The sequence below is a fragment of the Taudactylus pleione genome, unplaced genomic scaffold (assembly GCF_031769625.1).
Source record: "Taudactylus pleione unplaced genomic scaffold, aTauple2 ptg000214l, whole genome shotgun sequence".
NCBI classification, from domain to species: domain Eukaryota; kingdom Metazoa; phylum Chordata; class Amphibia; order Anura; family Myobatrachidae; genus Taudactylus; species Taudactylus pleione.
In genome coordinates this window covers 7,401,094-7,423,765 of record NW_028284616.1, presented here as the reverse complement: position 1 = coordinate 7,423,765, position 22,672 = coordinate 7,401,094, and the positions used below count along the sequence as shown (strand labels likewise).

The 22,672-nt window shown below is 43.2% G+C and overlaps 1 protein-coding gene across 1 annotated transcript in view; it reads left to right on the top strand.

Moving 5' to 3' along the window:
• The window catches only part of NCAN (neurocan), a 138,471-nt gene that overhangs the window by 20,463 nt on the left and 95,336 nt on the right, over nucleotides 1-22,672 (top strand). The window contains exon 7 of the mRNA XM_088478392.1: nucleotides 6,452-7,558. Within this exon, the coding sequence (XP_088334518.1) occupies nucleotides 6,452-7,558 (1,107 nt within the window). The remainder of the gene's footprint in view (nucleotides 1-6,451; nucleotides 7,559-22,672) is intronic.

Below are 22,672 nucleotides of genomic sequence, written 5' to 3'. Positions count from 1 at the left end.
GTATTAATAAATTCTGCTTTAATCCAGATGTAATAATGAAAATTAAGCAACACATCCTCTTAACTGCAATGAAGTTTCTATAAATTGGTGAATTGTGACTGGTACCTTGAGCCACTGTACCTCTGTAATGTATGTAAAGTTAGGCCTGCACCAGACAAGTCTACATAACTGTACAGTAACTAGTAGTAGCATATAAAATCCATATTTAAAGAACTATAGCCCAGATTTATCAAAGAGTGATATTCTTGTTATCACTCGTTACTAATCTTAAATGGTGCTCCAACCTAATTGTCATTTTTCAAACATGACAGTTAGGAGCTGATTGGTTGGAGCACCTAGAGATGGAGATGTTGGTGTCTAGTGTTGCACATGAAGGAGTGTGACTGTCCCCCAAACATTGTGCTCAATCCTATCAGGTGCGAGTTGGGTCCTGTAAACTGTACTCACTGCGAACTTGCACTGCTAATTACATTTGCAATCCAATTCCAAACTCGCATTGGTTTTTTAGAGGAAATTCACATTTTTTTGTGTGCAGCCTCCCTCTTAATTTTAAGGTAAAAATGTCAGGACACTGGTTCACCACTCCAAATGAATAATCATACACTGAAATTTGGCCAGTAAAGACATGGCAGTTGTCAGGTGAATTTCTGTAAAAAGCTCAATAATGGGTTAATGATGTGGGACAGGTATGTGGAGGTGTAAATGATGTGGGGCAGGTATGTGAGGTGTAAATGATGTGTGACAGGAATGTGGAGGTGTAAATGATGTGGGACAGGTATGTGAGGTGTAAATGATGTGTGACAGGAATGTGGAGGTGTAAAATATGTGGGACAGGTATGTGGAGGTGTAAATGATGTAGGATGGGAATGTGAGGTGTAAATGATGTGGTACAGATATGTGGAGGTGTAAATGATGTGGGACAGATATGTGGAAGTGTAAATAATGTGGGTCAGGTATGTGGAGGTGTAAATGATGTGGGACAGATATGTGGAGGTGTAAATGATGTAGGACAGGTATGTGGAGGTGCAATTGATGTGGGACAGGTATGTGGAGGTGTAAATGATGTGGGACAGGTATGTGGAGGTGTAAATGAAGTGGGTCAGGTATGTGGAGGTGTAAATGATGTGGGACAGGTATGTGGAGGTGTAAATGATGTGGGGCAGGTATATGGAGGTATAAATGATGTGGGACAGATATGTGTAGGTGTAAATTATGTGGGACAGGTATATGGAGGTGTAAATGATGTGGGACAGGTATGTGGAGGTGTAAATGATGTGGGACAGATATGTGGAGGTATAAATTACGTGGGACAGGTATATGGAGATGTAAATTATGTGGGACAGGTATGTGGAATTGGTGTATTGATGGGTGAGGGGTTTTTGAACTTGCAGATGAGAGGTAAAAGTGTTTATTCCAGCATTTTACACAGTTGTATAAAAACCCTGAAAAACTACTATACATACATTTTTCTGTACTCTAAAATGCTGGAAAGACTTTAATTTGATGAACAACACTTGCTTACTATAAGTTTTCAACAATTATTAAAAAGGGAAAAAAATTAGTCAATACCTTTTAAAACTCTTATGGCCACTAACAACCTTCCATACGGTCCTGCTATCTCAATTGTCACTTTTGTGGGGTCCAGGATGGTTTCCCCACTATTTCAAGCACTTCTTTAAGGTTGCAATTTGCAGAAAAGTCCCAAACCCTTACAGCGAGTACCACAAATTTCCATTTCTAATTGGATCTCGCATATCTCGGGTGCACGCATTCACACAATGTATCAGAGTTTCATGAAATAAACTTGCATTTGCAGATTCACACCTAATAGGATTGAGCCCATTGTGTTCTTCTCTGTGCTTGCAGTAATAACCGTACCCATCGTGGGGATAAATCACTAACCTGTGGGTTGCCTTTGAATAATGTTTGCATGGATAGTGTCTCACTTTCTCCATAAATAATACACAGAATGATCAATACCGTTCACTACTGTAATAAGCCAGTGACAGTGTTTGCCATCCTCTGTAGAAAAGTGAACTTTTATGATGTTTCATTACAAGCCAAAATGTGTTGTTTTGTCTTTTTGGATCTCTGCACTAGACATTCTATATTTTAAGGTTAGAAATATATTTTTGCATATTGTATGTCAGTGTTTGCTTGGTAAAAATTGCTGTTGGAGTTTCTGAGCCCCTATATTCTAAGGGCAATTATATGCAAGGCTTCACGGTTCAGCTGAAATTGCAGCTCCCAGGTGTAAGAAATATTAGTAATGACAATTTTGTCCTATACGTGCTTATTATATGCAATCTTTCATCCTTATAGGGCCCGATATTTCCCAACAGTAAAAGCCACATAGTGTGAAACTGATACAGAGGCTTTAGAAGGTTACATGGAGAGGGACGAATGAATGAGCAATACTGAGAACTATTGATTTAGTCAAATCAATATGTTTGTCTTGACTAATCCTTTCCAATGAATATTTGATGGAAGTCTTAATCAGATAAATAATTATGACCTTACCGAAAGATATACCAGCACATGGTGCAGTAAAGGGGATTAATCTGGGCATCCCACCATGGTTTGAGGCGAGGATATTGCAATAAAGCTGTAAATGAACTAAAATGCCGCAGACAGCTGGGAGCAAGGCTTCATGCTGAGGATTTACTTATCTTCTTAAAGGAGCGCTATCAGCAAAATATTATCCGTAAAGAGACTTGTGTGCCTAGCACATGGGATTGTGTATGTGAGGCAGAGCCTTATCCTGTTCCTCTGTTCTCCTGCAATGAGTATCAGAAACAAACAACAGGTTATAAGCAAAGTCAGAGAGTTGAAGCTGCCTACTCTTTGTCTACTTTATGTATATTTTCATTCCTTCTGCTGCCTGACCATATACCATGTCATTTACCACCTATGATGTCATACATGTCGATTGTCAGTGTCCTATACAGCCAAGCTATTGTACTGTGACAGGATTATCACACTTGAATACGGCTGACAGGAGAGCTCTGGGAGGAGATAGCGGGTTTCTGAACAAGGAACATCACAAAAATATTTTTTATATTTGTCACTTATTATTTAAATTAGATGTAATGGAATATAATCATACAGGGATAAATTTAACACATTTATAATTAGAAAACTTGGTTTCCAGAATATTTTGTGTTTTATTCAGAGGTCATTCCACTTTAGTTTAGTGGCATATGGGAAGTCTCTATCTAGTCTCACACTAAAGTTGGCCACAGACGTGCCAAGATCCAGTTGACCAGCTGGCTAACTGGCTTTGTCTGACCAGATTGGCCCAATATTGTGCAGCACGTAGCCCCAATCTTTCTCTGCAATAAAAGATTCAGTCAGATTTAACTGGGCAACATGGCAAATTTGATAATGTAATCATCAGTCAAGCAGAATGTATGACATTATATAAGTGAGCTCTATAAAAGTATACAGTCTTCTGAAAGATACATGGAGAATGTCCATAAGATTCAAATACTGGAATACGTTTGACAAGTTTGTATTGTAAATGTAGTTTAGATGTACAGTACAAAACATTGGAGAAGTTGTGTCTGTTATTGATTTTTTTTTTTATAATTTGTACATTCATGTTGAATTTGGAAGTGTTACATAATTTATGTAATGGAGAAAGGTTTTTTTTTTCTTTTATAAATTGTTGCACCATCCAGTAAACCATTAGATCTGGATTATTTTTTTCATAATGCACTACATACAGTGCATCCGGAAAGTACTGACAGCGGTTAACTTTTTCCACATTTTGTTATGTTACAGCCTTATTCCAAAATGGAATAAATTCATTTTTGTCCTCAAAATTCTACACACAATGCCCCATAATGACAACATGTAAAAAGTTTTTTTGAGATTTTTGCAATTTTATTAAAAAACTAAGAAGTCACATGTACATAAGTATTCACAGCCTTTGCTCAATACTTTGTTGATGCACCTTTGGCAGCAATTACAGCCTCAAGTCTTTTTGAATATGATGCCACAAGCTTGGCACACCTTTCTTTGGGCGTTTTCACCCATTTCTCTTTGCAGCACCTCTCAAGCTCCATAAGTTTGGATGGGAAGCGTCGGTGCACAGACATTTTCAGATCTCTCCAGAGATGTTCAATCGGATTCAAGTCTAGGCTCTGTCTGGGCCACTCAAGGACATTCACAGAGTTGTCCTGAAGCCACTCCTTTAATATCTTGGTTGTGTGTTTAAGGTCGTTGTCCTGCTGAAAGACGAACCGTCACCCCAGTGTCACGACCGCTCTGGAGCAGGTTTTCATCCAGGATGTCTCTGTACATTGCTGCATTCATCTTTCCCTCTATCCTGATGCTGTAGGGATGGCATTGGCCTGGTGACGAGCGGTGCCTGGTTTCCTCCTAACATAACGCCTGGCATTCACGCCAAAGAGTTCAATCTTTGTCTCATCAGACCAGAGAATTTTGTTTCTCGTGGCCTGAGAGTCCTTCAGGTGCATTTTGGCAAACTCCAGGCGGACTGTCATGTGCTTTTTACTAAGTAATGGCTTCCATCTGGCCACTCTACCATACAGGCCTGATTGGTGGATTGCTGTAGAGATGGTTGTCCTTCTGGAAGGTTCTCCTCTCTCCACAGAGGAATGCTGTAGCTCTGACAGAGTGACCATCGGGTTCTGGGTCACCTCCCTGACTAGGGTCGTTCTCCCACAATCGCTCAGTGTAGACGGCCGACCAACTCTAGGAAGAGTCCTGGTGGTTCCGAACTTCTTCCATTTACAAATGATGGAGGCCACTGTGCTCATTGGGACCTTCAAAGCAGCAGATATTTTTCTGTACCCTTCCCCAGATTTGTGCCTCGAGACAATACTGTCTCGGAGGACAGACAATTCCTTGTACTTCATGCTTGGTTTGTACTCCGACATGCACTGTCAAGTGTGGGACCTTATATGGACAGGTGTATGCCTTTCAAAATTATGTCCAAACAACAGAATTTACCACAGGTAGATTCTAATTAAGCTGTAGGAACATCTCAAGGATGATCAGTGGAAACAGGATGGACCTGAGCTCAATTTTGAGCTTCGTGGCAAAGGCTGTGAATACTTATGTACATGTGTTTGTTTTTATTACATTTGCAAAAATCTCAAATAAACTTTTTACACGTTGTCATTATGAATTAATGAATTATTCAATTTTGGAATAAGGCTGTAACATAACAAAATGTGGAAAAAGTGAAGCGTTGTGAATACTTTCCGGATGCACTGTATATCTATTTCTCTACGCCTTCTCATCAACAGTACTTTGCTCTACAGCTCTTGCACCGATATTTAAAATATATTTTTAACATTAATTTTTCAATTCTGCAATCGATTTAGTAGCTGTATGCAAAAGAGACAAAACACCTCTCTGGTTAAAGACTGAGGTCTTCTCTGTTTTTTAAAACGACCTCACGTAAGCTGATAAAATCAATGCATATGACAGCTTCATAAGTATATTCCCAAATATCATACTCTCACATTAACAGCATGCAAATGAAGGGAAAATAAATGTCAATAATTTTAATTTGATTACATATTGTAACGAACAGTTTGCTATTTTGAAAGCAAAGTAATGGAATCTTTGCGTAAATATTATTGCAATATAACGGCTAGTAAGCATTCACTTTCACTTTAAGATAATGTGGTTATTACTGTGACAGAAGAACCAGTGTTATAGCAGCAGCCACTCTACATATAAAGCAGCAGTGAGCTCTTGCCTCAAAATAACTACTGTATATGTCTACCGAACATTAATGCATAAGTTAACGGACTATAAATCCAAGCTATAAATATGACATATTTGGTAACGTATCTTTTTTATTCTCTCTCTTCTAAGTATTGTCATTTATTTGTAATATGTTCTATAAGACTTAGTAAATAAATTCACATAATTATGTATAATAAACTAGACTTCACTGTAACCTCTCATGGTGGGGGGGAGTTAAAGCAAGGGAAAATTAACATACCACAGACGTGTTGTGCAGTATATCAGGCAGGCAAAACGGGCATGGGTTATATCTCACACAAGCGCCCATCTGGGGATGTGTCTGGCAAACACATTGGCAGAAATTTTTATCATTATAAAATAATAATATAGTCTCTTCAAGGACCAGTAATTCCTGAACCGCAGCTATAAACCACAGCAGCAGTAACTGAAAATGTCATATACATAATTGTGTGAGAATCAAGATCTGAAAGGCATTCCATAAATATTTATTGGATTGTCATATAATAAACCAAGTTTCTGTGGCATGTCGGCATGCTAATTCTGTTAGCATCTTTGGTGTGCTTCAAAACAGAAACCGAGCATGGATACATCTAGCTCTTTCTGTAGCTAGGAATTGACTGCTGAATTAAGAGCAGCTTTTTGTTTCTCTCCCCGTTCAGCTTGATAGGATTCTAATTTATCCTTTTGACATGTTGCCTCTCAACAGCTCTTCAAGCAACAGCCCCCACCCCACTAGGGAACGAGCAACGAGGTCCAGTGTTGATGCCACAGGAAGACCTCAGGCTGAAAAAAACAGAACTTCAAAGTCAAAAGCCTGGACAGGCAATACACTTTGAATTCAATAATGCCTTGTCTGCCACTGACACTGCAATATCTACTTCAAGACATGGATTTAAAATGGAAGGCAGCGATCCAGTAACACCCATAGACTCAAAGGGCATTGCAAGAGAAATCAATGCATTATCTTCAAAGCCGCTTGTCCTGGCTTTCTCTGAAGACATACAACAACTTGCAGTGACTCGTGTACCAGCAAAATCAGATTATTTTCATACTTGGGTTCCGGAGACACTAACTACTACAGAGATTCCAATCTGGAAGCAGATAAGCACAGATAATGTACAAGAGGCAAAGTCAACACCAGATACAGCCAGGGGGAAGGCTAATCAATATGGTGTTTCCAAAGGGCAGGAAGAGGATTGGTCTTTAAATATAGTAGACATGAAGTCCAAACCAAGACAGACCCACTGGAGGGATTTTCTTGAAGAGTCTGAACCAGATTCTTCAGAAGAATTTCCTAATATTGGCCATTCATCCGAAGAGCATCAATTAGACTTAAGTTCTCTCTCTGAAGATGCCCAAAATTCTCTGCAGTACACACGGCTTCTGGGTGAGCAGAGTTCTTTAGCGTCACACAAAAAGACCAATGGCCTGGGCAGGAACCTTGCTGTCCCAACACTTTATGAAAACGTGGAGCTTCCAACTGCCACAACTGAGTTTGAAAATCAGGAGCAAAGTGCACACTCTTATATTGTAGCAAATCCAACAAGTATATTGGAAGAAACGTCCCATCGAAACAAACCAGAAAAACAGTTAAGACTAAGTGACCAGACTGTATACAACCACTTAGAGGAGCATGAAATAAGTTTGAATATAGCACAGCAAGATGCATTGCAGAGACATGTCGAACCTAAAGTGCCACTGGATCATGGCAATGAACTCACAAAAGAAGTGCAGAAGGGCACAGACTATCTACTTCATGCAGAATCAATGTTCAATTCCAATGAAGTGAAGGGAAATGGAATAACACAACCAAGTAAGAATGCATTCAAATACTGTATAAAAATTTTATTGCCCTTTGTGATGCATGTAAAAAAAATATACTAAAATCCTATTGGTTGCTATAGATGTTGTTTAATTCACAATTTTACTTAGTTATAGGAGCTGGTCGCAAATGACAATAGGGAAATTGATTGTAAAGCTTTCTAGTGGTACTATGTTAATCAGTATGTGCTAGGATTCCTTTGCCACTATGGAAAACCATGACAGTGCCAGGAACAGTTTTGTGCTTGTCCTTCTATTCTGCAGACATACTGTCATTAGATATGTTAGGGTATTTTCTGCCATTGGTAGCACGGATAGGAACATTTCTGTGCAGGAATGATGTTTTCTTAGTCTGTCCATATAAGACAAATGACGTATCCTCATCAGTATGTTCAAACTATAAGGACAAAGGTTTATCAGAGTATAGTGGATGTGCAGGAAAAAGATGTTTTGTCTGAACCTTTTCTGCCCCTTAGCCAGCTGCCTCTCAGACCCTATTCTGGTAACTAAGGCTGACATGACAGTTTACAGCCGGATATTCATAAATGCTGCAGATGACTGAATTCATTTGCTGTGAATTTGGAAACAGTAACTCAACGTTTAACAAAAAAAAGATAGTTACATGGAGTTAATATTTTGCAGATTATAGCTCAGAGAAATGAATTGTGTATCCATCCATAGTGGACAATTGCTCAATAAGGCAACTGATGACATGAGGAACAGGGGTATATTTATCATTGGTGGTGCCATGGAAGCAGTATGTATATATCACAGCAATCCATAATGCACTTGTGCCCATATCTATCAACAGCGAAAACCACACTCCTATGCAGATGTAAAATGCACTCCTGAGCATTTGACCCGGGGGGGGAACCAGCAAAGCTTCTCAGGCTTCACCGCACCATCAATGCTGGGTATAGATAACGCTATCTCAAGATGACGTTACCTAGTGGCGGAAAGTGAAACTTCCAATTGCTTTATAAAAGGAGCATACACTGCAGTCCACATAGCAGGCTATGAAAATAGATGGACTACAAGATAAATCAGCAATTTCTCTGCAGTATTCCTGCTGTCAAATAGTAGGAAGCAGTGATAATAAAGAATGACAGAGAAAGCAATTATCAATCTTTGATAAATAGGCCCCAAGCGCCTCCTCTTAACCCTAATCGTTCTCATAGTGCAGCTTAACTATTGTCACTGCCACTCCAGCCCCATTCCTGCATTAAAGCCCCAAACAGAGCATCTTGATGACCCCAGTGGACTAATGGGGATCAGCATTGACTCAGGGCTGCAGAAAAAGGGAAATCAGATACCAGTGGCAAAATCTTGGTATGAAAGTCAGTGCAGCAGCAGCAGGGTTAATGAGCTAGCCAACAGTCAAATGGTTATTAGTTTCTAGGATTAATATTTTACCTTAAACAATTTGTTACTAGTTTTTCCAAGCAAAAGAAATTACTTGGTAGAAATAGTCTGCTTTAAAAAAATCAGAATGTATTTTAGCATCTCCAGTTTATATGATCCCTTTATCATTAAAAATAACACCTTTGTCAATATGGAGTTTAATTAGATGTGCTTTTTTTGCATCTAAAAGTGACATCATTATGACAAAATAATGTTTTATTTAACCTCACCTTTGTGATTTTGGACAATATTTGGCAAAATCGTGATAGACAGTTATATTGGACCCATGGGACAGGTAGGAACTGACTGTTGTGGGTCAAGTTAGGTGCAGGCTTTTGTGCAACATTTAAGGATTAGGACAGTCTGAATTTTCTGATCCTCGCATCAGAACTACAGACTTCTACACAGGCAAAAAGGTTAGTATGTGGATTTCTAGGTGCAATTAGAGCAGAGTAATAAAAATAGCCCCTATTTCACCTCATAAATGAGACTTAACCAAGAAGTTGTATACTCTTATCATCGAGACTCCAGAATGTCAGAGAGCTCCAGGGCCTTGATTGTCGGTCCAGGGGCTTGATTACATAATTTACTGGTGATCACGTAATCATGGCCTCACATCCTTAGGCCAAAGTCGAAAAATTGGCATTGAGCTGCAGGGATGGAGACACAAGCAATCAATTCACATCACCACATCCTAGAACCTTCCCTCAGTACCTGCTCTTTTGGATCTCCTGGAGGGCTTTAAGAAAATATTGGCAGTATGACTTCTACCCAACAGTGTAACAGGATATTCTAACACCTGACTATTTTTTATGAAAAGCAGCCACGTATCAACTCAGTCTATTATATGCATAATTTTCATTATTTCCGTACATTATTTTCATTAGTTAATGAAGAAGTAGAAGAAAGTCCTAAGAGATACTAAATTGTGTAGGAGATCCATTGCAAATATGTTACAATAAAAGGTTAAATTCTTGAGGCCATATCCTCCTCTGGAGTGACTAGAGAGCTGTGCAGTTGCACAGGTGCCTGCTGTGTGCAGATGGATTGCTTTTATCCCTTGTTACAAGCTTCATTTAACAATGAAATCACAGCTTTGATTAAAGCACGGATTCCCAATAATGAACTTCTGTGGCTCTGTCTGTAACCAACGTTGCCCATGGCCGATTGCCCACAGCCAAAGCCTCTCTGGTGGGTTCATTTTGCTAACATCCACAGTGGTCATAGGAGGAGATTGTATGCTGCAAGAGCAGCCATCTGCACTGCTCATCTATGGGCTTCCACATTTGCACTTAATTCTGTCCCAAATGTTATTGCATGCACTGATGAGTGTGTTAACTTGAATTGCTAAATGTGCCAGCGAGTTTATTACACATGTAAGACGCAATAAGCGTTAAGATAAAGGTGTGTGGTTGGGTAGACTTGGGGAGGAGGACTATAACATTAATTAAACATGCAGTAATGAGACAATATCTGCCCTTTCTCTTTTCCAGCTGTGATGCTCTATTACTGCAATTGCCTAATGTAGACTAAACGCTGTTAGAAGCTAATGATTACTTTGGAATGGGATATGGAAGGTATAGTTTTTTTTTATTTAAATATAATTGCTGCAGTGTACAGCATTTGAATAAAGGGGCAAAGTGTACATTTGTCACAGGACTAGCACTGGCCAGCCTGAAGCCCGATGTCTCATATATTCCATTTTCTACCAAGAATTGTGTCACCAAGTTGATAACAAGATGTTCTTCATCAAGGTAAATAAAAAAAAAAACACTAAGGGGTAAATTTACTAAGAATCGCGATTGGGTGAGTTTGCAACCTCACGTGAGTTTAGGCATGTTTTTCATCTCGCAAATTTACTAAAGACAAACTCGAGTGAGTTTGGAAGTGAGTTCTCTCTCTTTTCACTGTTAAAACTCATGTGAGGTTGCAAACTCGAAAAAACTCACCATCGGCCAAATTAGGAAGTACTTTACATGAAAAAGATCCAACCCCCCCCCCCCCCAAAAAAAAGTCTAACCAGCCCCGGACTTGCCAGCCAGTCCTGGTTCCTAAAATGACAGGGAACAAAATGAGTAGGGTTCCACCGTAATTTAGGTACCAGCACCAGGCTGCAGGGCCAGTCCTGGTTTTAATTATAGAGAGAAAAAGATGCATAGGGGTCCCTCTATAATTAAAACCAGCACCAGACCCAAAACGACCATGGTGTAATGCCACAGCCCAGAGACCCTATTACCGGGTCTCCAGGGCCAAAGCATTCTCACCCCAAGTCGCTCAGGCCATGCCGGGGATCTCAGGGGAGGTGGGGACCCCCCCAAAAAGGGTCCCTCCACTCCCAAAACCCCAGGCTTGGTCTGAAGCCCGGGGCTCTTCCCCGCACCCCTGAGCTGTGGGTACGGGGGTAATAAAGTGGAAAATCAAAGTAAACTATTGTATTTTACAGTGCCGGCACCTATACCTCCACTGTAAAATAAATAGTTAAAGACAGTACACACACACCGTATACAGTAAAGTTTTAATACACACATACCTCACTCACACATACTTTCCTGCTGCCAGATGTTCCCATGAAGAAATCCGACACCTAACTGTTCAGTGCGCCAGCCAATCATCTGACTCATTGAACAGCCCACATGGAAATGTCAGGAGCCGGAGCCAATCAGTGGCCGCACTATAGTTAGGCAATCGCACGGCAACCGCAGCACTATACCAAGACGCCCACCACTGTATAAAGCCACCCACTTCCCATGACATGCATCCGCAAGTCAGCAAAAACATCGGTAACATTGGACCCATACGCACAGTTGTGGTTGACCATGACCTGCCGCACAAACTGCTAAACTTCCTGTCACCAACTAGATCTCTGGCTACGTATACAATCGCAGTGGCTTAATTATGCACACCCCTGTAACGGCGTTCAAACGCACAGACACGCCTGCGTTCGCCTGACCACCCCTCCCTCTCCAACCCCAAATGGTCACTTCCTGTCATTGTGTAATGGGACTGCGTGTTTACTGCAATCAATTCCCAATTGCAGCGGTTGGTTCGGGCACGAGCACTGCATGTGCATGCGCAGAATGCAAACATCAGCCGGCTGCATGAAAACGCAGCCTTGCGAACCAACCTGAATCAGGCCCTTTGTCTCCACCCGGAAGAAAATAATCTCCTGTAGCAATGGGAAGTCTTGACCAAAGATTAATGGGTACGGTGGCCGGGGAGCCACTGCCGCTACCAGTGGTACCTCCTTTGCCCACCAAGTCAGCGGGAACTTTACACACGGGTAAAGCCCCATGCACGCACATGACCGTAACATGTGGTAGGTCCCTTGGGTGGCCTCTGGGGGTACTAAGTCAGCCGAAATCAGGGATAGCTCACTCCCGGTATCCACCAGTCCTCACACTTTCTGGCCTCCAACTTTGACTGCTACCCGAAATAGAGTAGCCTCTCCTGGTGAGTTAATGGTCACATACAAGCTCCAGGTGGGTCAGCTCACTTTCCCGATCCCACATTCCATAAGCTCAGCCCGGTTAGGACAGTCCCGCCGTATATGTCCCAACTCCCTGCACTCATAACAGAGAATGGCCCGCGTCCTGGCAGGGACCTCTGCAGAGATCTTCGTACGTGGGTGAGTTACAGGTTTAGACCCTCTGTCTGAAGGTTTCCCCATTTTCCCTAAAGCTAAATATCTTTCGATGGCCTGGGCGAAGTCCTCATAGTTCCTAGGATCTGGGAACTTTGTTGGCCTCATTCCATACTCCTTACACAGTGATCCACAGCTATAATCTCTGTAATATGTAAGCCTGTATTCATTTCTGGCTGTGGCCAGGTCCGCACTAGGCGAGCCAGTTCGGCTAACTAAGCACCTACAAAGTCATCAAGGTTAAAACGCCAATCATGGAACCTTTGGGATTTTGACGGCCCCGTCACCCCACTTCTGGCTAATATAGCAGCTTTCAAATGGGGATATGATTTTGCTTGCTGCTCTGGCAGGTCCATATAAGCTTTTTGGGGTTCTCCTATTAAATAAGGAGCAAGTCTCTCAGCCCATACCTCCACCGGCCATTTCAAGCGGGTGGCCGTTCTCTCAAAAGTAAGCAAATAAGATTCCACATCATCTGTTGGTGTGATATTTTGGCATGGCGGCATCCTTGACCTGCTTTGTTTCAACTCTGTTAACTCAGTCTTAATAAGCTGGTTGCATTCCAGCTGCGCTTGGGCCAGAGCAGACAAATTGCTTATAAGTGACTGTATCTGTGCCTGCTGCGTCTGCTGACCCACAGCTACATTAAAGAGTTTGCAGAATTTCCTCCATGTTTGTGTGAGAACTGCTTTAAACTTAGCATCTTTAGGGGCATATGTATCAAAGCTTGATGTGAGATAAAATTGTGAGTTATATATCATATCACCAACCAGTCAGCTTCTAACTTAAATTTTGCAAGCTGTGTTTAAGGAATGATAGTTTGGAGCTAATTGGTTGGTGAAATATATTTCACAATTTTATCTCACATCAAGGTTTGATACATATGCCCCTTAATGATATAGCAGTGATACTTAGTTACCCTAGTATTCTCAACCACTTCCCTTTAAGACTTTTACAACTCCTCTGCACAACACAAGCTGCCGCAGCTGGCTCCTTAGCACATACTCTGCATGTAAAATGTGCCTTTTAGAGGGGTGGCAACCCTTACTCACCACTCAGTAATGCACGGTGTACTGGCCACGGGGTTTCTGCCACGCGATCAGCGGCTAGCAGATAGGCCTCACTTGTGAAACACTCTGACTTGAAGGAGCACAGACACCAGCAGATTTGTTTTACTGCATCCCCCAAACTCCCTCTCTTTATAAAAATTTTAATTGCTCATAAAAGCACAGAAAAACCTGCTCACCTCACAGCCCCTCATACTAAAGCCGCTCACTGCAAAGCCCTCATCACAGACCCTCAATGCACAGCCCTCACTGCAGCTCTCCTTATCAATGGTCCCTCACACCACAGTCCCTCACTGCACAGCCCTTCTCAGCACAGCTCCTCACTGCACAGTCTTCCTCAGCACAGCTCCTCACTGCACAGTCTTCCTCAGCACAGCTCCTCACTGCACAGTCTTCCTCAGCAAAGCCCCTCACTGCACAGTCTTCCTCATCACAGCCCCTCACTGCACAGTCTTGCTCAGCAAAGCCCCTCACTGCACAGTCTTCCTCAGCACAGCCCCTCACTGCAGTCTTCCTCAGCACAGCCCCTCACTGCACAGTCTTCCTCAGCACAGCCCCTCACTGCACAGCCCTCACTGCAGCTCTCCTTATCAATGGTCCCTCACACCACAGTCCCTCACTGCACAGCCCTTCTCAGCACAGCCCCTCACTGCACAGTCTTCCTCATCACAGCCCCTCACTGCACAGTCTTCCTCATCACAGCCCCTCACTGCACAGTCTTCCTTATCACAGACCCTCACTGCACAGTCTTCCTCAGCATAGCCCCTCACTGCACAGTCTTCCTCAGCACAGCCCCTCACTGCACAATCTTCCTCAGCACAGCCCCTCACTGCACAGTCTTCCTCAGCACAGCCCCTCACTGCACAGTCTTCCTCATCACAGACCCTCACTGCACAGTCTTCCTCAGCACAGCCCCTCACTGCACAGTCTTCCTCAGCACAGCCCCTCACTGCACAGCCCTCACTGCAGCTCTCCTTATCAATGGTCCCTCACACCACAGTCCCTCACTGCACAGCCCTTCTCAGCACAGCCCCTCACTGCACAGTCTTCCTCATCACAGCCCCTCACTGCACAGTCTTGCTCATCACAGACCCTCACTGCACAGTCTTCCCCAGCAGAGCCCCTCACTGCACAGTCTTCCTCAGCAGAGCCCCTCACTGCACAATCTTCCTCAGCACAGCCCTTCACTGCACAGTCTTCCTCAGCACAGCCCCTCACTGCACAGTCTTCCTCAGCACAGCCCCTCACTGCACAGTCTTCCTCATCACAGACCCTCACTGCACAGTCTTCCTCAGCACAGCCCCTCACTGCACAGTCTTCCTCAGCAGAGCCCCTCACTGCACAGTCTTCCTCAGCACAGCCCCTCACTGCAGTCTTCCTCAGCACAGCCCCTCACTGCACAGTCTTCCTCAGCACAGCCTTCATCACAGCCCCTCACTAAACAGCCTTCCGCAGCACAGCCCTCATACCACAGCCCCTCACTACACAGCGCTCCCTCACTACACAGACCCTCACTGCACAGAGCTCACTCACTAAACAGCCCCCTCACTGAACAGCCCATCTCATCTCCCTGCCAGCAACAGCAAACTTACCTGCCGGATCTTGCACAGTGGGGGACTGGAGGCGGTGGCAGCGCAGTGTGGACTGGAGGCACTCTAATCGTGATGGGCGGGCCTAACACCGCGGCCGTCCTTGGCGCAGGGCACTGTGAGTATAACGTCTCTCCCAGTCCCAAGAGACACTGCAGGAGACGGGGGAAGGGGTGGACCAGAAGGGGGCAAACAGCAGCAAGCTTAGTACTGGTGACAGTTTTCTTAAGCTGGGTACACAGCCAATCCTCATAAGAGCCACATGCAGATCAGAAGGTTTATACAATCCTACTGCAGACCTAGTAGCAGATTCTACATCCAATCTATGCATAGTTGCATACACATTTGCTCAATCCCGACCAAACCTTTCAATCAATTGACTTGAAAATTGGCATAAGAATAGTTTAGAGGTTGGATTAGAACATAGGCTCTATATTTTCCCATAACTCCCACTGAAAAGCACTGAAATAAAAGAATATAGCATTACAAGGATTGAGAATCACTATCTTTCCAGTATAGTTTGCTTCCAGTGTTGTTTCAATAATTACACACACACACACACACATTTTATTCCAATAATAATGCCAGGCAAACATAAGAGCAATTTGTTAAAAATATTCTCTAAAGCTAGAGCAGCAAAATTGCTTGCAGCGGAAAAACTTCTGCACAAACACAAATGAGAGCGCACAGGCAAGCAGTGACAACTGAAGCATCAAGCATCTGAGACTCAAGAGCAGACTATTATGCACCAACAGGCTGCTGCTGACAATCAAACCTCATTTCAAACATCCCAATATGACAACTGCAACATGTTTCATGCTCTAATTTGAAAAAGGCTAATTGGGCTTCTATGCTAAAGGCAGCATTTCACTATGATCCTTCATTGAATACAGCGCTCATCCTCTAATAACAATTGGGAAGATAGAGGAGCAGTGCAAACTATGGTACGTGATTACATATTACAAGTCTCAGAAAAAATATAATTGCAGCTACCATTTTGATAGGATAGGCCAGGGGTAGCCAACCTCGGTCCTCGAGAGCTACCAACAGTTTACATTTTCCAGTTCACCTAGCTGGAGCACAGGTGTATTCATTGCTAACTGACACATTTGAAAAGATTCACAGGTGAAGCTAATTATTTTACTTGTGATTCTGTGAGGAGACCTGGAAAATATGCACTGTTGGTAGCTCACGAGGACCAGGGTTGGCTACCCCTGGGACTGGCAAATGGAGAAATTTTACTCATATCCAGGATTCCCATAATACCTACGAATCTACCATTTGAATTTAAGCATCTCCAATTCCCCCTGAAACTAGCGTTTGCCATGTCCATCAACAAATCACAGGGCCAAACTCTGAAAGTGGCAGGTATACACTTGGAGACGTCTTTATTTTCTCATGGACAGCTTTACACTGCTTGCTCATGAATATCAAGTGGTGGCAATCTATATATTAGCACCAAAAAGAAAAACATTAAATGTTGTCTACAAAACTGGCCTTCGGTGAACCTCACTACTGTTGTTTATGTTCTTCATAATATTACTTTAAACATCACTCAGATGTCCGCTGAATCCACAGCCCCTGCCAAACTCTGCAGTAGCGGCTGACGGGGACTTCCTCCATGATCCAGGCTAGCTGTCATCCCTCTGGATCCCGAACCCCCTGACATGTCCAGGACTGGTATTAATTAGCCGGTGGGTGCTGTTGCTCTGGAGATTGGTCACCATCTCAGGTCTGCACATCATACACACCTGCATATTGGTCGGTTGGGTCTTAAGTGTGCATTTGACCCGACCAGGTGAACGCTTCGATCGGTTGAGGGTACACACTTGTCCTATGCTAGGGTGGAGGGTACACACTTGTCCTATGCTAGACCAATTGGTCGGTCGGGGGTCAGATTGACTGCAGATTAGACAAGTGTGTACCTAGCTTTAACCTCCATGTATTTGCCCCAGATCTCAAAAACCGACAATTGTCATGCTATCGACATGCATATATGTTTCCCATGCGGGTCTATATATCTCCGCAGTTATACAAACATGTCCTTACAGTACTTTGTGTTATTAGACCACCCCTTTTCTTACTCTCCAGTTGCACGCAGGTGCTAGTGCTTTTCCTACACTCTGTTATACTATCATCTCCTCCCCACTGCCAAAAACAGCACCAAATATTTGGGTTCAGCCGTCCCGCTGCTTATTTGGGTATTATGATTGCTGATGCTACAATGTTTATGTTTATAAACCCAGTAGTCCATGTGTTGCAGTTTTTGTACTGTAAGTTTCTTTTGTCTTGTTTTGTTCCTACTGTGTTTATGTACTTTGTAAGGCACTGGGGACCCTTTGTGGCACCATATACTGTATAATGTGAGGAAATTTGCATACACATATTTTTTGTGGGCATGTACGGTACATATTTGTGTGTTTTACACTTTGCAAATGGACTTCTATCAAACTCAGCATTAGGCTGTGCACAATATCTGCAGCTTCAAATGTCATTACTTCAATGCGGTGCATCCTGATTTGAATATTCTCTAATAGAGTTAAATGTTTAGTTAGAAAAGCAAATAATAAATATATTATCTCCCTCCTTTTCCATAATACACAGATAAGTGATATATTATGCAGTGTATATATATTATGCAGTAGCAATTAGAAACATTAAGAGGCCATTTAATGGTAAACTGCTTTTACACGCTGTTCTATGTTTCTAAGCAAAAGCCAAGATTAAATGTCCCACATGAACATCTAGCTTTGGGCAGATATGTTGACAGGTTCTTTAATAAACACGTCCACCTAATCTCTTTGTTATTGTGGAGTGGTCATTGATTAAATGAGGCCCATTAATCAGGCACAGAAAGGGGGGAGCTGATATGAAAAGGGGACATAGGCGTTCAGGCTTGAAATTAGTGTCAGGAAGATGGACTTATTCCCATTTTATAGGTATACAGTATGTGTAAGTCTGGCCTTAACCTTCATCAATCAGGTTTGGAGGGACAGATATATGAGATTTTAGTTATAACAGCTTTATGGCAATAAGATCTATTATATCAGAGGTGAAAGCCCTAGATTTTACATCCAATGGGAATCTTAAAAGGGCATTTTCCTATAAATACTACTTTGTTAAGCGGAATACATTTACTGATAATGCTTATTCCAACATGCATGTAGCGTGTAGCGTATCCACATGAATTAAGCCAGTGCTTCCCGATTACCATTCCCTGTGGTTAGAAAGGTGCGTATTGGTGTTTGTAAATAAGTTTGTTTTTAAAAATTGTGTATGAACTTTAATATTCTGGTAACTTAATGTATATTATATTGTGAGTAGTATGTTGTTATCATTTTTATGTAGTGATATTGCTAAGGGGTTCTTATGTGTAGAGTAGTAAGGTCACGATCTATGTGGGAATTTTGAGAAATGTAACATCCTGCAATGCTGGTTACCTACTTTCAGCACTTAGCCATATTTTATAGCCCTGTTTTTAAATAGTAGATGAAAAACTCTGATTTTAAATAGAGATTATACAGTATGTATGTGAACAGGGCTGAACAACAGGACGCTATGGGGTTAAGGTAGTAAGGGGCCAGCGCCGATAATTCTGGCCTCAAACTAACTTTTTCACATCAGCTGTGAATCATAGGCAGTTCACGTTGCTAGATCCAGCGTAAGGGGGGCACAGTCTCTCTCTCTCTCACCTTTGTGTGCCCATCCCCATCTCCTCTTTTTTCATTTTATTCTGCAACTCCCCTGGCTTCCACCATTGTATCACAATCAGATGCTAAGCCCACATATCTGCCTTGACTTCCCCTTCCCACAGTGCCACCCCTGACATCATTTGCCCATGCATGTTAATCTTACCCTCTGTGTCAGTTCCTGCTCTGCCCATGTGTGATTCTGTGGCCCCTGTCCATGTGTGTATTTCCCCCTCTCCCCATGTGTGCCTCTATCCCCTCTCCATGTGTGCCTCTGCACCTCCTTTCCATGTGTGCCTCTGCTCCCCCCTCCCTCCCCTACCCATGTGTACCTCTTGCACCACTTCCCATGTGTGCCTCTGCTTCCTCCCTCCCCTACCTATGTGTGCCTCTGCACCCCCTTCCCATGTGTGCCTCTGCTTCCTCCCTCCCCTACCTATGTGTGCCTCTGCACCCCATTCACATGTGTGCCTCTGCACCCCTAACCAGGTGTTCTTCTTTCTGTACTTCCTTGTGTGGAAGAATCTATGTCTCCTTATCAGTATGTCTGTTGATTTGTTTTTCCACCTTTGCCTATATGTTCCCTTATCCTATCTATCCTCATATCCCATCTGTTCCCCATCCTCATTTTCTCATCTATCCTCACCACCCACTTTATTCTTGCACCACACCTTGCCCACCCTCATCTTCCACTTGCCCTCTCTGGATGCTTTTCCATCCTCCTCCCAAATGTGATAGGCAGGACCATAGCTAGTAGCACCTGATTAGAAGTCATGTGGATGAACAGAGGCGCATTTGTGTTTAACACCACATAATAGCACCTAAGGATGACTGGTAAGCATACTGTTCCTTTAATAAATCATTAGGTAGTATTTGTATTGCTTCATACAGTTACTGCCAGAGATGACAATGCTATCATTGATGTCAACCCCTGCCTTTGTATGGGGAAGACGATTTAACAAGCAACACAGCGGCACTTGTACCACTGACAGATAGGAAAATAATTTTTGAAATATGCTAAATTATTATGCGTATTCCTTGAACAAAGCATTTATTTCATTTTTAAACAGCTTTAAATTCTTTGTCTGTTATTAATATATTTTACAGATTTTTTTAACTTAACTATTTTTTAGTCATAGATATATATATATATATATATATATATATATATATATATATATTAGGGATGTGCAGGCTCGGATAGGTTCGAGTTTGCACGTGGAGTTCGGATTTTTCCCTCCAAAAAAACGGAACTCAGAACGAGGCAAAACGTCATCTTACATGGACGAACATCATCATTCCTGGTCTTTTGTCCAGGAATGATGATGTTCGTCCATGTAAGATGACGTTTTGCCTCGTTCTGAGTTCCGTTTTTTTGGAGGGAAAAATCCGAACTCCACGTGCAAACTCGAACCTATCCGAGCCTGCACATCCCTAATATATATATATATTAGGGGTGTGCACCGGCCACTTTTCGTGTTTTGTGTTTTGGTTTTGGATCTGGATCTTTCTTCGTGTTTTGGATCTGGATTGGTTTTGCCAAAACCACCCTTCCGTGTTTTGGGTTCTGGGTTTTGTGTTTTGGATCTGTATTTTTTTTTTAAAAAGCATAAAAACAGCTAAAATCACAGAATTTGTTGGTTTCTCTGCTCCTATGCTATTATTAACCTCAATAACCTTAATTTCCACTCATTTCCAGTCTATTCTGAACACCTCACACCTCACAATAGTGTTTTCATGTCCAAAAGGTTGCACCGAGGTAGCTGGATGACTATGCTAAGCGACACGAGTGGGCGGCACAAACACGTGACCCATCTAGGAGTGACACTGCAGTGGCAGACAGGATGGCAGTTAGAAAAACTAGGCCCCAAACTGTACATAATGCAAAGAAAAAAAAGAAGTGCAAGATGGAATTGTCCTTGGGCCCTCCCACCCACCCTTATGTTGTATAAACAGGACATGCACACTTTAACAAATCAATCATTTCAGCGCCAGGGTCTGCCACACAACTGTGGCTGAAATGATTGGTTCGTTTGGGCCCCCACAAAACAAGCTGGCAATTAATGTGTCCCTGCACAAACTGGCTCTACGGAGGCAAGATGTCATCCTCATCCTCCTCATCCACCGATTCCTCACCCTCTTCAGTGTGTACATCCTCATCCTCACAAAGTATTAACTCGTCCCCACTTGAATCCACCACCACAGGTCCCTCTGTACCTTCTGGAGGCTGGTCTCCCTGGAAGAGCTGATAATTCATTTTGATGAACATCATCTTCTCCACATTCTGTGGAAGCAACCTCCTACGCCTTTCGCTGACAAGGTTCCCGGCTGCACTAAACACTCTTTCGGAGTACACACTGGAGGGGGGGCAACTCAGGTAAAATAGAGCCAGCTTGTACAGGGGCCTCCAAATTGCCTCTTTTTCCTGCCAGTACAGGTATGGACTGTCTGACATGCCTACTTGGATGCTGTCACCGATGTAATCCTCCACCATTCTGTCAATGGTGACAGTATCATATGCAGTGACAGTAGACATGTCAGAAATTGTTGCCAGGTCCTTCAGTCCGGACCAGATGTCCAAACTTGGTCCTGCCTGCCCTGCATCACCGCCAGCGGGTTGCTTAGGATACCTAAGTTTTTACCTGGCAGCCCCAGTTGCGGGAGAAAATGAAGAAGGAGCCGTTGACGTGTCACGTTCCGCTTCAGCTGACAGTGTGTTCACCAGCAGGTCTTTGCACCTCTGCAGGCTTGTGTCGGCTGGAAAGAGAGACACCACATAGGCTTTAAACCTAGGATCAAGCACGGTGGCCAAAATGTAGTGGTCTGATTTCAACAGATTGACCACCCTGGAATCCTGGCAAAGCGAATGAAGGGCTTCATCCACAAGTCCCACATGCCGAGCGGAATCGCTCCGTCTTAGCTCCTCCTTCACTTTCTCCAGCTGCTTCTGCAAAAGCCTGATGAGGGGAATGACCTGACTCAAGCTGGCTGTGTCTGAACTGACTTCACGTGTGGCAAGTTCGAAGGGCTGGAGAACCTTGCACAACACGGAAATCATTCTCCACTGCGCTTGAGTCAGGTGCATACCCCCTCCTTTGCCTATGTCATAGGTGGATGTATAGGCTTGTATGGCCTTTTGCTGCTCCTCCATCCTCTGAAGCATATAGAGGGTTGAGTTCCACCGCGTCACAACCTCTTGCTTCAGGTGATGGCGGGGCAGGTTCAAGAGTGTTTGCTGGCGCTCCAGTCTTCGGCACGCAGTCGCTGAATGGCGAAAGTGGCCAGAAATTTTTCGGGCCACCCAAAGCGTCTCCTGCACGCCCCTGTCGCTTTTCAGAAAATTCTGCACCACCAAGTTTATTGTGTGAGCAAAACATGGGACGTGCTGGAATTTGCCCAGATGTAATGCCCGCACAATATTGGTGGCGTTGTCAGATATCACAAATCCCCAGGAGAGTCTAAGTGGGGTAAGCCACTGGGCGATGATTTCCCTCAGTTTCTCTAAGAGGTTGTCGGCGGTGTGCCTCTTACTGAAACCGGTGATACACAGCGTAGCCTGCCTTGTAACGAGCTGGCGTTTCTGAGATGCTGCTACTGGTGACGCTGCTGCTGTTGCTGCGTAAGGTGATACATCTACCCAGTGGGCTGTCACAGTCATATAGTCCTTAGTCTGCCCTGTTCCACTTGTCCACATGTCCGTGGTTAAGTGGACATTGTGTA